General features: G+C 38.9%; 1 protein-coding gene across 1 annotated transcript in view; it reads left to right on the forward strand.

The window, feature by feature from the left end:
• PREX2 (phosphatidylinositol-3,4,5-trisphosphate dependent Rac exchange factor 2) overlaps positions 1–15,718 on the forward strand; it is a 211,328-nt gene extending 195,610 nt beyond the window's left edge. Inside the window, exons 38-40 of the mRNA XM_081111000.1 lie at positions 3,062–3,164; positions 7,399–7,466; positions 13,343–15,718. Of these exons, the coding sequence (XP_080967126.1) occupies positions 3,062–3,164; positions 7,399–7,466; positions 13,343–13,388 (217 nt within the window). The 3' untranslated portion in view covers positions 13,389–15,718. The remainder of the gene's footprint in view (positions 1–3,061; positions 3,165–7,398; positions 7,467–13,342) is intronic.
• Positions 15,719–16,833: the final 1,115 nt, after the last annotated feature.

Genomic DNA, 16,833 nt, shown 5'->3' on the forward strand with positions numbered 1-16,833 from the left:
TGGAAAGAGACCTAGATTTTGAATCAGAAAATGGTTTTGAATTCTGTGACTAACTCCCTTTGTGACCGTGATTACAATACCTGGTCCCTTAGAGACTTGTTGGTGAAATATGAATAATGATATTTTTTTCTAAAAAAAGGGAGGGGAAATAAAAACAAAGTATCCTTTGCTAAAGGTTGCATTTTTATTTTTAATTACTTTGAAAAATATGTTTTCACTTTAACATCTACATAATGTTAATTTATTCAAAATTATTCTGGCTGCAGATTCAGAAATCTTCATTACATTAGGTTTTCAGGTGATTTATTGAAGGTGATTTAGCTTATAACTAGAATCCGAATGCCCCTCCTCCACTAATCATAAGAAAATTTGGAATCACCCCAAGAGATAGCAATATAATCATTAGCTACCAAGCAAAACCTCAGAATTTCTGACTGTGACCTTGCTGAGAATTAGCAAATAAATCCACTGTAGGAAACAGAACTCAAAGCCACAAACCTTACATTCTTCTCCTATCCCATGTCAGGTTAAGTTACTGCGTCCCCCTCTTGGCCCAAAAGGGGTGATGCATCTTCCCAAGTGTTCAATTTAACACATTTCAACTCTTCGGAGATTGGCTTCATTGTTCAGTACAATTTGAATCAACATTAAATGCGGCAGTAGATCCACAGAGGTTTGAAAATGTAATTAGAGTACAACTGATGTTTTTATCTGTTATCCTGGCAGATGACCAACTATGTAGAAGGTCCTTAGGTTTCAAGAATCTTGTGTCTAGTTTAGTATAGAAATGTCATGTTTGATGTTTTTAAAAAGGATTTCCATGTAATTTGATTTAAGATTTGAAGTCTTACAAAGTGAGCCAAATGCAGTATGACAGATTCAACTTAATTAATGACTGAGCTACACAGTTTTCCAATTAAGCCAGCTTAGGAAGCCAGGCTCTGTCTCGGCAGTGAGACGTGGTTGAGGAGGAGGTTCGGATGTTGATCGTTTTTAACCCCTAGCGTCTAGAAGTAGAAATGGCAAATAAGAGACCAGCATGCTTTTCCCGACCCTTAGCTCCGTGGTTTGATATATAAAATAAAATTGATAGCTATTATCTAGGATCAGTTGGGACAGACATCTGAAAGAAAAACCTCATATTAGCAAATGCCTACTTATGTCAAGTAAGACTCTAGTTCAGCCAAACCCCAATTTATAAAAGAATATTGGTGGAAGTTGGTCATTTACTCCATGTAATTATCATAATCCTGTAACATCAGAATCTTATAAAAGAATTTACCACAGGGTTACTTTAATGAACCTCTCTTTAAAATAAAAAAGTTGAAAGCTTTTAAAAATACTTAAAATAGCCTTGGCTGGGTGGCTCAGTTGATTGGAGTGTTGTCCGGCAGGGCATGTACCCAGGTTGTGGGTTTGATTCCTGGTTGGAGTGAGTATAAGAGGCAACCGATTGATGTTTCTCTTTCAAGTTGATGTTTCTCTCTCTCTCTCTCCCTTCCTTTCTCTAAAAATCAATCAAAACATATCCTTGCCCAGCTGTTGTGGCTCAGTAGTTGAGCATTGACCCATGAACCAGGAGGTTGAGATTCGATTCCTGGTCAGGGAACATGCCCAGGTTTCAGGCTCAATCTCCAGTAGGGACATGTGGGAGGCAGCTGATCAATGCTTTTCTCTCATCATTGATGTTTCTATCTCTCTCTTCTTCTCCCTTCCTCTGTCTGAAATCAAAATATATATTTAAAATAAACACATATCCTTGGGTAAGGATCAAAAAATAATAAATTAATTAAAATAGTTAACATACAATGGGATTTGAGAAACTGGGATTTCTGAAAGCTAATGTTCCTCAGATTTTCCAAATAATGTGTTGCCCACATGAGTTCACATAGGCACACGTACTGTATGAGTCAGTAGCAAGGAGCAGTGGAGATGACATTAGTACCCTGCTGGCTCTCTGCATTTCCAACCTTGTTTCTCCTCCTCCACACACATACTTACAGTCCTGGATGCCCCAGGATAGAAACATATTGCATTACCACCTGGAGCCCTGCACCTCCTTTTCCACATTGGGTGAATTTGTACAGTGAAAGTAGGAATACTCTGGAATCCATTTCTGCATCAGGATACCTTAATAACCTAACTATAAATGGAAGTGACTATGAATCATAAACATAGGTCCCAGTAACCTAACCTAAATGCACCCCTAATTTACTTCATTTAGTTTAGTTCCAGAAATAACCATGGCCATTTGAACAAAGGGAAGATAGAAGGCTCACCGGTCATTGAATTCAGGGACTGAATTATGAATTTTCTTGGGGCTACTCTGGGTACTGCATTCTTGTATAATTAATTAAAAGTTCCTTTGGAAAATTTTACAGCCTTTAAATTAAGTCCAAGAAATATACTTTTTAAAAATCAATTCTGAACTTAGTGAATATTAATTTCACTGTTAATTTTTCTACTTATTAGGCATAAATCAATAGAAATCTATTATCAATATGAATGGAAATATTAGGAAGTCATTTTTAAATTACAGAAAATATCAGTAAAGAATAATATCTGGTAATAGAACTTATTATAATTTTGCTTATTTAATTTCCTGTGTACAAACTTTCAAATAAACATAGTTCATTATGAGTTTGTTTGAAATTTAAACACTTAATTTTGGACTCCAACAGTGTAGCTCTATCACCTATTTTGAACAGGTATTTTGTAGAAAAATCAATGGTTCATTGTCTAGTTGCTTTAATTTTGTCTGGTGCCTTTTGATTTTGAAATTAGTGTAGGGGAGGAAAATTAAACTTTCCTCTGTTCTTCTGAGTTTTTAGCTGAGACCCCTGTAATAAAGGACAGATTAACAAGAGAAAATTATAAACAAAAATTTATTAATATGTATACATCATGTATACATGGGAGATGCCGAGGGGAAAGTAAGTAACTCTCCAAGAAGGTATATATGGGGGTGGTATATTCTGCTAGCTTCATTAGTAACCCCAAGTGTCTTGAAATGCTCACCAGGAACCGGTGGGATTTGACTTGCCCTTGCCTTTGCTCACAGGTGCACCCTGAGCGTGACAGTGGAGCAGGCCATCATTCTGGCCAGAAGCCACGGACTGCCTCCTCGCTACATTATGCAGGCTACGGATGTAATGCGGAAGCAGGTGAGTCTCACACACTAGGGCAGTGGTTCTCAACCTTCCTAATGCCGCGACCCTTTAATACAGTTCCTCATGTTGTGGTGACCCCCAATTTCATTGTTACAAATTGAACATAATTAAAGCATAGTGATTAATCACAAAAACAATATGTAATTATATATGTGTTTTCCGAAGGTCTTAGCCGACCCCTGTGAAAGGGTCGTTCGCCCCCCAAAAGGGTCGCGACCCACAGGTTGAGAACCGCTGCTCTAGGGAGTTGTGTTATAAGACCTGGATTTGTTTGCGCATCAGATGTCTAACAAGTGCCTGGATGTGACGGGCAGTTTTCCAGGCTCAGAGGGTAAGCTGAGAACAAGAAACACTCCCAGGGAAGAAGACAGCACAGATGTCCACGTGAGGGTTCTCCGAGAACCTGGAGAAAAGGGTGTCTCAGAGGCCCCCTGAGGAGGAAAGGGAGTTGGCCAGGCAAAAGGAGCCAGGGTGGCTTGGGGCTTATGTAAAGGAGAAGATACGTGTCACTTTCTGGGAATTGCAGGGAATAGACTGGGGAAAGGATTGGGGGAGAGGAAGGAACCGAGGGCCCTGCGTGCTTCTGGAGATTCACAGGGCCTCACGCGCCAGATAAAGCATAGACCTCGGTTTAGAGGATGAAGCGCGCCATTGGACTGCCTGTAGGTCTCTGCAGTATGTGTGGGTGAGAATGTACTAGCTTATACAGAGGATGAACTTTCTATAAAATAATCCAAGAGTATTTGGAGTGGCAGATTGGTTTTTAACCCTTAAAATTCTTTGAAAAGATAGTAGCAAAACTGCACTAATGTCCAATTTAGTGATTATTAGGAAAATGTGCTTACTCTAGTAGAAAAGACAGTGAGTAGAAGGAAAAAGAAATTGAGAGACATTAATTGTGTTAAATTTTATTGGTTGATTTTTAGAGAGGAAGAGGGAGAGAGACAGAGAGAGAAAAACATCTACTTGTTCTTCCACGGGTTGATTTTTGTATGTGCCCTGCCCTGACCAGGGATCAAACCCGAAATCTTGGCACATCAGGACAACATTCTAACCAAGTTACTTAGCCAGGATGAAAGACAATTTTATATTTTATTTTGCCACCTTTTCTTAGGGCTACCACGGAAAATCGGTTTAACCAATCTCTCTACCTTCTGACTTGGTTTGAATTGTCCAGTGATAGTGAGGGACTTAATTTTTAAGATATGCTTTTGTAATTATGAACTTGGTTTACTAAAGAGTGGATAATTCTTAAACATAAATCCCTATGGGTTTGCTCCAAAAAAAACCCCAAAACAGCAACACAAAAACCCAGAAGCGGTGATACGTGAGGCCAGTGCTGGCCTGTGGACCGCACTGCAGACATGAGGTGCAGCGGGCACAGACCCTGGAATTTCAAGTTGTGAATCCCAGACCTGAAGATTGAAAATGAAAACCCAGGTCTCACAAGGTCCAGGAGGGATTTGTTGCAAGGAGGTTAGATCCATGAGAAGCACGTGGCATACTGCGGTTCAGCTGGAAAAGGGCAAATACAGATGCAACGGTGGCAGGTTTAGGAAGAACTTTTTGGGGTGCATATACACATTCAGTTTTTAAAGGCAGGTTAAGGTGAACGTGCGATTAGTCATATCTGGATTGGGATGTGGGCTCTGAAACATACAGAAAGAGACTGATCTTCAATTTCACTCTGTTGCTACTAGATTAAGTTTGCAACCAGACTTGTAGAAGCCATTTCAAAATTGTGGTTTATGGGAGACTATATTAACCTTTTTTATAATAATCTTTTTATAATAGTAAGGGGATAATTATGAGTTGGCTACATATACACTGTAAGTGTATAGACTTAAACACTCAAAACCTTTAACTTCTTATAACTGAAAATGAGAATAGAGAAAATGAAAAAAGTAAAACAATATTATGTAGGCCTTAATGACTTGTTTAACTGGTGTAAGCTTCTTTAAAACATAATATACATACACTTGTATTAATACCTGTTACTATATATTTATAAAATGTAATTTTAAAAGACTAAAATGTTATGAAGTCCCTGGTCGATTTCTAATTTGCGCTATTTTTTAGTATTTGCCATCCTGTCTTCCTCCTAATTTTTGAATAAAGACATTTGGAACCCTACCCCTTCCTTTGTTGCTTGTCTGTCTGCTCTAAGTTTTTGTGACATCTCTAAGTGGTTCTGAGAGACCAAGATGGAGTTCTACCTTCTCTGTGAAAGATTATGGAGCCCAGGCCTTCTCTTTAGAGAAACTGGAGTAGACTTTTGCAATATTCCTCTTGCTGCTAATCCTATGAAGAGTTCAGCAGCTTCAGGCCATGGGATTAATGGTTGGGATCAGTCTGCAAGCCATCACTTACCAGCATGGGATCTGAGTAGTTAGGACACACCTGTAATGAAAGATGTTTCTTTTGCCTTTCAACCCCTTAGACTCCGTTTTTCAGAGACTGAATGGTTAGAATATTTGCCAGATTAATGATTTATAATTTCTAAGATATTTAGTTTCTTTTTCTAGGAAGAAGCTTTCCAGCATGATTTATTATTCTTATTTCTAATTGCATTATAGTTTTCACATACAGATTTTGTATATGTGCTTTCCATAGAGTTGTTTGAATTAAGGGCTTGAGTTAGGAGGAGAGGTAAAAGATAGAAGGAAGGGTACTGTGCTCCTTACACTTTTTTGTAATGATTATAATAATTATTGGCAGCACTTTCACATAACCATCTGATCTGATTAATAAAATAATTGAGGTTGACACTCCCATTTACATCATAAACTTCAAGTTTTCTGTCCTATAAATTATACATTTCAAGTATTCTTTGATGGAGGCCAAACATTCTTTTTTGACCATTTTAACAAACACTGGGATTGCACAGAATTCTGGCTCCTTAGTTACAGTATCAGAGCATTAGTCTGGGCACGAGGACCAAGGACCAGGGAAGACGCACTTCTTGCCTAATATCATGGTGGACACATGTAGGCAAATCACCGTGATACAGGCACCAACAGGCAAGTACTCTCTGGGGTGTACAACCTAGTGGCTCAGGACATAAGTCAGAAAACTAATAAAAAATATGCAAATTCTCTACTTTGCTTTTACAACCTTTCTCTAAGTCTAAAATTACTTCAAAATAAAATTAATTGCAATTCCTAAATCCCTTCCCATCTGTCTCTTCTCCCCACCCTCACCCCCCCATCCCTATCCCTTGCTCTATTTGCTTTCCTTTACTTCAGGGGTGGGGAACCTTTTTTCTGCCAAGGGCCGCTTGCTTATTTCTAACTGGCAGGCCATACAAAATTATCAACTTTAAATTAGTCTGCTATCTTTGGGCAAACATTTAATTAACTCACTAATGCCTTGGAGGGCCAGACCAAATGATTTTGTAGGCCTTATATAGCTTGTGGGCCAGATGTTGCCCATCTCTGCTTGGTCCACTTGAGAGAATTTTTCTTTTTCTTTTCTTTCTTCTTTCCTTTCTTCTTTTCCCATAGGTTAGCATTTGGTAGCAGGAGAGAGGGTTTCAGAGTTTTTTTTAAACCACTCTCCGTTATCTGTTCTCAGTCCCACATGCTGATGTTTTTTCTATGCAATAACTAATTCCCATTAGGAACTGAACAATGAGTGTAGCTTCATTCACGAACTTGACAGATTGTAAAGACTTTTTCATTGCTAAAGTACGTTGTCTTTGTGCTATAAATGTTGAGGCAGAATTCTTACATTTCAGAGATCTACATGCAAATTGTTTTAGAACTATTTAAGAAATTATTTTCTTGATAAGCACAGTGAAGTTTAAAATAGCTCATTCTTTAGCTAAAACACAGGAGTGTGATATAACTGTGATTTTTGTTCCACGAAAGTGAAGATATAGCAGATATTTATAACCTGCTCATGTCCTTTTGTCTTATGCATTGCTTGCTTTTAGGAATAAAGACGTAGATGAGATGGTGAACAGGAAGCTGTTGTTTAAACTAATTTCAAATAACTTAGATGGCTATTGGAATACATACCAATCCTTTGAAATAATATATCAGCATTTTAGTTCTTAAAAGCATTAATTTTGAAAGTGCTCAGATGAAAATGTCTCTCTTCCTTCTCATCCAGTCTCCCTTGATGTTAAGTACATGGTTGGAATAAATACTCTACACTCAAGTGTTAATGCTGTCTTGATTACTAATGCGATGTAGAGCCAAGAGTGATTTTTCTTTACTTTTTTCAGGGAGCAAGAGTTCAGAACACAGCAAAGAATTTAGGAGTGAGAGACCGGACCCCACAGTCTGCTCCCAGGTAAGTGACTCCCCATGTCTGCTCTTTCCCACCCTCTCCCTGCTGCAACCGCTCGAGGCTATGCTCAGTGTAGAACTGATTATAGTCATAGAAACTGGCCTGGTGGACATTCTGTGGCTCTGTGAGTAGGCGTAAATGCTCTCTGAATGAAACTGAATTCTAGCTGAAGAAAATTTAGAGGGAGCAAGTAGAAGAAGTCTTGACAGTATTTAGATTTTGCAAGTTTCATCATGAATTCCATCACAAAAGTCCACACAATTCCTATGAAAATGTATATGCTAACTGTGCCAAACTACGAAAATGCTGTTTTCATTGATACTTTTATGGCGGGCCGTGCTGTTTGTTCCCTCCGGCAGGATTGCCTTTCCCACCTGTGTCTGTATGAAACACTCCTATTTAACCACAAAACCCTACGGAGATATCATTTCCCCTTGAAGTCTTGGTTGAATTTCCTTTCTCTTTATGTTCCATTAGCATCTTGTAGACTGACTGATTATAGCCGTGAGTGTGTTACAATATCCTGCTACATGTCTCTTTACTCAACCTGAATAATGAATTATTTGGAGGCAGGGAGTATGTTGTTTTGATTTTGCTCATTGCTCATCATTGCTTACCTATGAATATCTGAACTGATTTCAAGAATGTATGAATGGATAAACGAGTGAATGAGCTTTCTATTTGTTAGCAGACCACATACTCACAGTTTACATATCATTACAAGAAAAGACCTTAATTCACCCTTACAATAAATGATATGGCACAGCCATCAAAGAAATGATATTGATTTGACTTCCCTGGTAACATTAGGGTAGGCAGCCATCTGTCTTGAAGTAGGGTGAAATTAAGTAATTTCTTTTACATTTGATTGTGTCTGTACTTTTGCATTTTAACGAAAAGAAGGCCCTTCCATGCCTTGTTGCAGATGAGACACTCTTTGTTTCTATGTACAAAGCAGTTACCAGAGTTAGAATGAAAACTGCAGCATTTATGAAGCTAAATCTCGTTTTGAAATACTGTGTGGGCAGTGAAAGTACTTTCAAAAAACAAAACATATTTTCCCCTGAAAATGGATGAAGTACTACTCATGTTCTAATTGCATTTATTTTTAGTGCTGACTCCTAATCCTATTTTGCGCTTCAAGTCTTGTTAATGTTATCTTCCATATTTGATTAGATTATAATCTAAGACTTTCCTTTTGCCAAAGAACCATTTCATGTAGGAATGAGCTCTCTAGCACCTGGAGCAGACAGGGTACATTTGGATAATGAACCCAGTGCAGTGTTAAAATTACAATAAGAAAACAAGCTAACAGCTCAGCAGGGTCCTCTTAGCTAGAGCTTATAAACAATAATAAACAGTGAGGTAGGATAAGACTCCAGCATCCTAATCAATAAACCAATAAGTAGCAGGCTGAATATAAGAAAGGAAACTGATGAACTCACTCTTTTCTTTATTGGGTTATGTTTTAAAACACTTGAAATGAAACACAATAAAATGTGCCAGCTATAAAACTGACATTTTTCACAAGGGAATAATGGCCCTGAGAGAGAGAGAGAGCTAGAGTAGTTTTTACACTTTATTGTACTTATTCTTTCATTCACTTTACAAATATTTATTGAGGACCTACAAAATACAAAGCACTCTGCTGTCCCCTATGCTGAAGGTAAATACAAGATAGAAATAGTTTTGTCTCTCAAGAAGCTTTCAGCTAAAGAGCTGAGATGAGTAAAAGGTAACTCATAAGGAAAGGTAGAAGATAAGAGATTGCTAAGGTCTGCAGAGGGGCTGGGATTCCCTCCCAGCTGGGAACCAGGATCCCTTCCCCCAATGACATCAAACTAAAAAACATTTGGCTTTTATAACCAGGCCATCCATAGGCAAGTCTGGGGTAATATTTCTGCAAATATCTTTGTGGAGATAACATTTGCTACCTCAGTCTAAGATAATATTTTGTTCTAATCTCCAACCAATCTCATCATAGTTTTCCTAAAACCATTCACTTTCTTTCACTTTTAAAAATTCACTCAGCAAACATACATTGAATTTCAGCTATGTGTGTGTAGGTGTCAGGTGCTTTGTTAAAAACTAGAAATATAGCTTGACCAGTGTTTCTCAGTAGTTGAGCATCAACCTATGAACCAGGAGGTCATGTTCAATTCCCAGTTGGGGCACATGCCCAGGGTGGGGGCTGGATCCCCAGTAGGGATTGTGCAGGAGGCAGCCAACCAATGATTCTCATCATTGATGTTTCTATCTTTCTCTCCCTCTCCTTTTCTCTCTGAAATCAATAAAAATATATTTAAAAAAAAAACTAGAGATATAGTCTCTTCCATCAGGCACCAGTGTGTGCAGTAGAGTGACAATTGAACAAAATGAAAATGTTATACAGTTAAGAACTGTGACAGCAACAGGCACAGACCCCAGCCTAGGAATGGAGAAGGGAGGTTGAAGAGTCGTCCTGGCCCAGTCAGCATGGTAATCAATGTCCTGTACAGCCGATGCAATGACACCGGTGCCTATGGACACATCCCATTCTGAGAACTACACCTAGATCTCTGGGATGGTGGAATGTGCTTCAAGAATGATGCCAAGTGAGGCTGGAGACATAGGCAGAAGCTGGATCAGGAAGACACTGGTATGAGATACTGAAGGGTTTTGATTTTAACTTGTAGACCATAGGGAGGTATTAATAAACAATCTTCCTATCTGGAAGATTTAAATTTTAGAATTTATCTCTGGCGGCATTAAGAGGATCAATCAGAGGAGAGCTAAGCCTAAAGTCAAGAGCTTGAAAGGAGATGACTTATAGTATTTAGAATGAAGATGAGAGGAAGGATTGGAGAAACATTAGCTAGACAGAAATAATAGTCTTTGGACACTAATTGGAAGAAGAAGGTTGAGAAAAGGAAGATGATAGAATGGCCACCACATTTTTGGCTTGAGTGACAAGAGGTGAATGGTTCTAGATATAGGGAAAAGAGCACACATAAAGGAAAGATGATGATTCAGCCTGGTACTATTGAGACTAAGGATCCCTGAGACATCCATGTGGAGATGCCTTTGTGGGCAGCACAGATGAGGTTCTTCCTCCTCTGTTCATACATTGGCTTTTCAGAGCAATTAGCGCATCTTCACGAAGAACCAAATATTACATTTCAGCTGGAATGGCACACTTGTCTTATTTTCTATTGCATTATGAAATCTGTAAAGGGTTGTTCAATGAAAGCTTGATTTTTCTTTATTTGTATAATTGGGAGGCAAGCATACTATAGTGATTAAAAGTGACATGATGGTTAAGTCCAGGTCCTGCTTTGCGACCTTATTTAGTCGTGTTATTTATCCTCTGAGACAGTTTTCTTTTTTGCACGATGGGGAAATTGCCTTGCAATGGAGTGTTACTGGACTTTAGCCTTGAAAGAGGCATTTGCTTTGTGGTTTCCTTTAACACAACTTGTACTTTGCCATGTACACAGATGAAGGGCGTGAGCTATAGACTGCAATTCGAAAGTTCTACTCTGCAGGTTTAGATTTGGGTGGAAATATCAGCTCCAACAGGAAAAGACGAAAGTGGAGATGGGACCACACCCTTTGTGCAGGGCCGCTGGTGTGCATGAGTGGAATGAGAAAAGCAAGGGCCCCTGAGCGTTGGGCAAAGAAAGACCTATTACCTAACATTTTAGCTGCCAAAAAAACAAATGCCTTGGTGCCGAGAAAAAGTCTAATTCTTACCTATTACATTTTACTTCCAAACTTCATCTGCTTCTCTAAGTCCCCAAAGCCCCACAATTTCCATTACAAATGTGTCTGAACTCAAATAACCCTGAATAACTTCCAAGAAGCCTCATAGAAGCGAGTCTGCCCAGCTCTGCAGTACCCAGAGCTATTATTTCATTAGGTGATCACAGGCAGTAGCCTTTCGCCAGATTGCAAGGCAGACATTTCAAAGACTTGCCTACCCCGTGGCATTAGTTACATTCTGTGTGAACGTGCAGTTCAGAGTAATGGAATGTGATGGCTCAGCCCAGGGACGACATCCTCTACCCAACTTACTGTGTCTGTTCTGCGGGAGTACGGCCGCTGTGCCTTCTCACTCCCCAGGCAGAACTGTTGGGAAATGAGGATAGGCATTCAAGAGGGGAAGAGCTTCCCAATTATTCTGCTGTTCCAGCCCTGGGCATGCAATTTAAAGCAATACCATATCCTTTAGCTGAAAAAAAGCTGCTTAGAAGTCTATCAGGTCATTTTAGTGTATTATTTTCCCTGGGAAGGGTGAAATAAGCTTTCTGATATGAGATGTCCTTATTTCAGTATTTACTTTCTTCCATGGAGGTGACATGTGGAGCAGAAACCACCTTCAAGGCTCGAAATACGTTTTACAAACCTCCAAGGCAATAACTTCTTGCGTGTGTGTCCAGACTAGGAAAATTCATTTTGTTAACTACATTTCTAACTCAATATTAAATCTTTCTCATTCTTCCTCTTTGATTTAGAATTAGCATGGGATTAAGTACTGAAGAGAGAGGAAATTTTTAACTTGCTAGATTTGTTAACAACTCGTTGAAGCTGGGTTCACTTTAAAGGCAGTGAATACGGCAGCTATCCCTGGGTTTGGAGTGCTTTTCAAAGGAAGCAAAGCAGAAATCACCTTTTTTTTAGACCATGAAACGAAGCTCTGAAGGAGAACCAGCGCGGCCATGGGCACAGTTGAGGACCACAGGTGGGGTCCAACATCGAGCCACCTTAGGCCAGCTGATGTTCTCTCAGACTATGCCTTAAGTCATGGGTATGCCCTATGACATAGGGCCTATGTGGTCACTGTTGCAAGCATGTTCCTCTTTCCTTTGTTCTGGGCTTAGGATCCCACCATTCAGGGGAATGTGGAGCACTAGAATGTGTATAGTCCTAGGTCAGTCCCCCGAACTTGGCCTTGAAGCTGTATGGTCACAAACAACTAGACCTGGGGTGAAAAGAGGGAGCGTCTTCCCATCTCCCGGCATCTCCTCCAGTTCAGATGGATTCCTAGACTCACGTGAATCTCCACCTGATTCTATTGACAGGTGAGGGGAAGGATGGGCAAAGCTGAGCATGTATTTCTGAGGAAACACCAGCTAGTTGTGCCTTTGATGTTCAGGACTCTGCCACAGCAGCCATTCCATATCGAACTGCCTGTACTACCAGATGGTACCAAATGAAGCAAATTTCTAAAACTGGTCAGAAAATCAGTAGACCCCTATTGGGGTAGATGTTATCTTGGTACAAGACAATCACATGATGATAATTATCATAATGATATCATCCTGTGGAATTCAGAGAATCAGTTTTGCTACCAAGGAGAAGAACAAAGGGCACTGGAGCAAAGCACCTGGGTGCGAACAAGACAGCATTGCCCAACCAGCCGTCATATTTGTGTGCACAGAGACATTGGTGTTTTCAAGAGAACAGCCCTGGTCAGTTGCTCAGTGGTTAGAGCATTAGCCCTGGGACCAAAGGGTCTTGGGTTCAATTCCCTGTCAAGAACACATACCTGGGTTACAGGTTCCTCAGCCCCCATGGGGTGCATCTAGAAGGCAACCAATTGATGTATCTCTCTCACATCAATATTTCTCTCTCTCTCTCTCTCCCTTCCACTCTCTATAAATCAATGGGAAAAAATATCCTCTGGTGAGGACAAATAAAAAATTAAAAAATAGAACCGAAATTTGGGAGTTTGCTAATTCCTATGCGATTTTTAGTGAAATAGGCAATATGGTCATGCCTCCCAAACCAAGAAATTATTGTTAGTGTGTTCATTATACTAATGTATTTGTTATACTAATAAAAAACCTCAAGTAATGTCACTGTCAGGCCACGGTCACACTTTCTCATGCCTCTTCTAGGCTATACAAGCTGTGCGAGCCGCCTCCCCCAGTTGGAGAAGAATGAAGAGAACCTCCAGGAACCCGCTGAGCAGAGCTTCTGAGCACTGGAATAGACAAAGGACCGCCTGGCGGAACACTCTGCCTTCGAGGAAAAGCGAATTTTTCCCCTAGTTCTTTCACCACGGTGTAAATGCCTCATGTCAGCTCCTCCTGTGCTGGAAATGGATAGGCCTTCATTCACACAATTCAGTTTCACAGACCCATCTCTCTATGTATTGACATGAACTCTTCGTTTTTAGGGTAGACTTCATCCCTGGACGTTACAGAAAAGATATCAGAGGACAACATGAGCCATCGTGCCTACTCTCCCATGTACTAAAATTACTTCATTGTGCTTAGTCTTATCTTCGCCAAATGGGAAGATGACGTAATCATGGATCTCTGAAGACACATGGCCACATTTCCTCAACTGTGCAGACATGTTACGGAAAGCAGACACCGGTGTCCTCGCCTCAGTCCCTCTGCATCAGAGAAAATGTTCCTGTGTGAAAGGTGAAGAGCTTGGTTTTCTCTGTCGGAGGGTGTTTTGTCCAGAGAGGAGAAGAGAGTGATTGAGGCCTCCATCAAGACCTTCTTCCAGCTGCTTCCAGGTGTCCTTCACGCTGCTGGACAGTTGCAGAGGCCAGAGCTGGACATGATGATAATCACTGTGGGTCTCTGAGGTGGGCGTGGCTTTCTTGGGCCACGTGTGCTGGTGCTGTCAGATGTGGCCGGGGGTGGGAAGAGGCAGAGATTGGGGAGGTGGAAAAGAAGACCAGGCTAAAGGAGGGGAAAATAGTCTATTTAAAAACTCAACCTCTAGCTTAGATACTTAAAATTCTTCATTTTATTAAGGCTTTCATATAAGACATCAAACTCCTAAGAGAATACACCCTGCCCGGCATTTTTTCTATCAAGGTATATGTATAAGAGGTGAAATTAGGCTTTATTTGGTGAACTTTAAAAGGACTATTAGAGACCTTGATAATCGATGGAAGCACAAGGTATATTTTGTGCATAATTTTTATCACTTCTACCTTGATAAAATAACATTGTTGTTAGCATAGTGAATACAGTAATATTGAGCTTAAATTCATAATTTTCAAAATAATTAAAATGCCCTTATTAGGGTTGTTATAATTTTATGAATTTAGACTAATTTAGTATGTGAAATGCTTTCAAAACTAAAGTATATACAAACCATTATTACATTTTAATTTATAAACCTTGTTCATGGTTTTCAAGCTATCATTAATGACCTTCATCACTAGCAGTTGTGTATTAAATAACAAAAATACTGTGTTTATATATGTATGAGCTTTTTATATACTGGTTAAGGTAATAATTGTTATTTGGTAAAGGATCTCTTAAGACGTTGGCAATAAGTTCATATTTGTAATGAAAAATAAAGAAACCAACATCAGAGTTTTCAAAGAAAAAATTGAACACTTAGACTGTAATAAAGAGATGAGTATAACAAATATTTATATTAAGTACATTCTTAACTTTTAGGGATTTAACATTCTCAATACTATCAGCAAGTGATCCTAAAGGTCCATCATATTAGCAAATTGTGACTTTTCACATATTGAAAATTTGATTAAGTTCTATGTAGAGCTAATGAGAGAGCACAACTGAATAACTAGCAGGTACTTCTCATACTGACATCAGTGTTTCCTAATCACTGTCCTGGAAGCAGTAGTCTCTGAGAGGGATGAAATGGTCCTTAAACATTTTAGTCACACTTTGGTATGTTTCATGGGGGAAATTACCTGTTCTTGTGGTATGTATATAAGAGAGCATGTTTTTAAGGGCTTACATTCTTTGTAATATAATGCTTTTACTATTACTTTAGGGTCAAACATAGTATATGGATACCATCTACTTTAATAAGTGCTTGGCATTTATTAAATTCTCCAAAGTTAATAATGGTGTATAATATCATCAGTCATTGTCATGTTTTATAATAAAAATTATAGATAACAGTTAAATAATTACTATGTGCCAAGCAATATGTACAAGTGCTTTATCCGTTCTTTTTGTTACTGCTTCACTAATCTTCATAATGACAATTCCAGGTGGCATTCTTTTCATAGCCCCCTTTTTACAGTTAGGAACTGAAGCAGAGAATGGTCCAGTGACTGGCCCAAGACTACATGACTGACAAGTGGTAGAACCAGGATTTTGAACCCAAGAAGTTTGCCTTTTCATTTTTCAAATTGATTTCAGAGAAAAAGGGAGAGGGGGAGAGAGAGAGAAACATCTATGATGAGAGAGAACCATTGATCGACTGCCTCCTGCACACCCCACTGCACACTGAGGATGGAGCCCACAACCCAGGCCTGTGCCCTGACCAGAATTGAACCATGACCTCCTGATTCATAGGTTGGCACTCAACCTCTAAAACATGCCAGCCAGGCAAGTTTGCCTTCTTAATACATTATGGTTACCAGCAGAACTGTTGTAATGTTACCAGTTATTTCTTAGTAAAGTAGGAGTTATATGGACTGTGTTGCCATTAAGTTATACATCTTATATTGAGAAAAAATGAGTGGAAATATATAAAATGCCTTTAATATATGAAAATCTTAGGATTTCCAGTACGTTTTACCTTTCTAAATACAATGCTGTTGCAATCTGGAACAAAAATTCCTCAAATTAAAGATAACAGTTTTAGCTATATTTTGAGTCTGGAGTAGTACATCATATAATATTTGTGATTCCAAAGCAGTGGTAACAGTAAAAAATATCTATTTTACAAATGAATAAAAACAGTTTTTCAATACCATGATGCGCTTCTGTATGACATTAGACGTTTAACTGGCCTTGAGTTTTTAGAGCAGGTTTACCTAAATGCTCACATACTCCTGTACAACCTAAGTACTTTTAAACATTGCTAAAGCCTGCCAGCAGTTCTTCCAAGTTCTGAGTTTGGACATCTGCCTCTCTCCACCTAAAAGGGAACGGCGTGCATAGAAAATGTGGTTCTTCACTGGGGACTGGATTCAAAATTGTGGGATAACTAGTAACTCCTAGTCATACACATTAAATATTATATCTTACAAAGATTTTCATATTACACATTACACAATTTAATAATTATAAAGATGAGCAATTTTAGGAAACTAAAATTTTACATAAATACCCATTACTATTTAATAAGGAGGAAAGAAGAAAGAAAAAATTTGTATTATTTTTCCTTATATTGTATATCTAATGTTGACTTTAGAGGATAGCTCGATTTTATGAGCCAATATCCCAATCTTAGAAGTCTCATACTATTTTCCTGTCTCTTTAAATCACATTGTTCCAGTGGTTTCAATTCAGTGACCACTCTTTGTGCAGCTACAATGTTCAATTTAAAAATAGTTTAAATTCTTATGATACTATAATTTATATTTGGCCCTTGAACAATACAGATTTGAACTGCATTGGTTTCACTGACATGCAGATTTTTTTCAACAAATGAA

This window comes from Myotis nattereri (assembly GCF_964212035.1).
Source record: "Myotis nattereri genome assembly, chromosome: 17".
Lineage (NCBI taxonomy): Eukaryota > Metazoa > Chordata > Mammalia > Chiroptera > Vespertilionidae > Myotis > Myotis nattereri.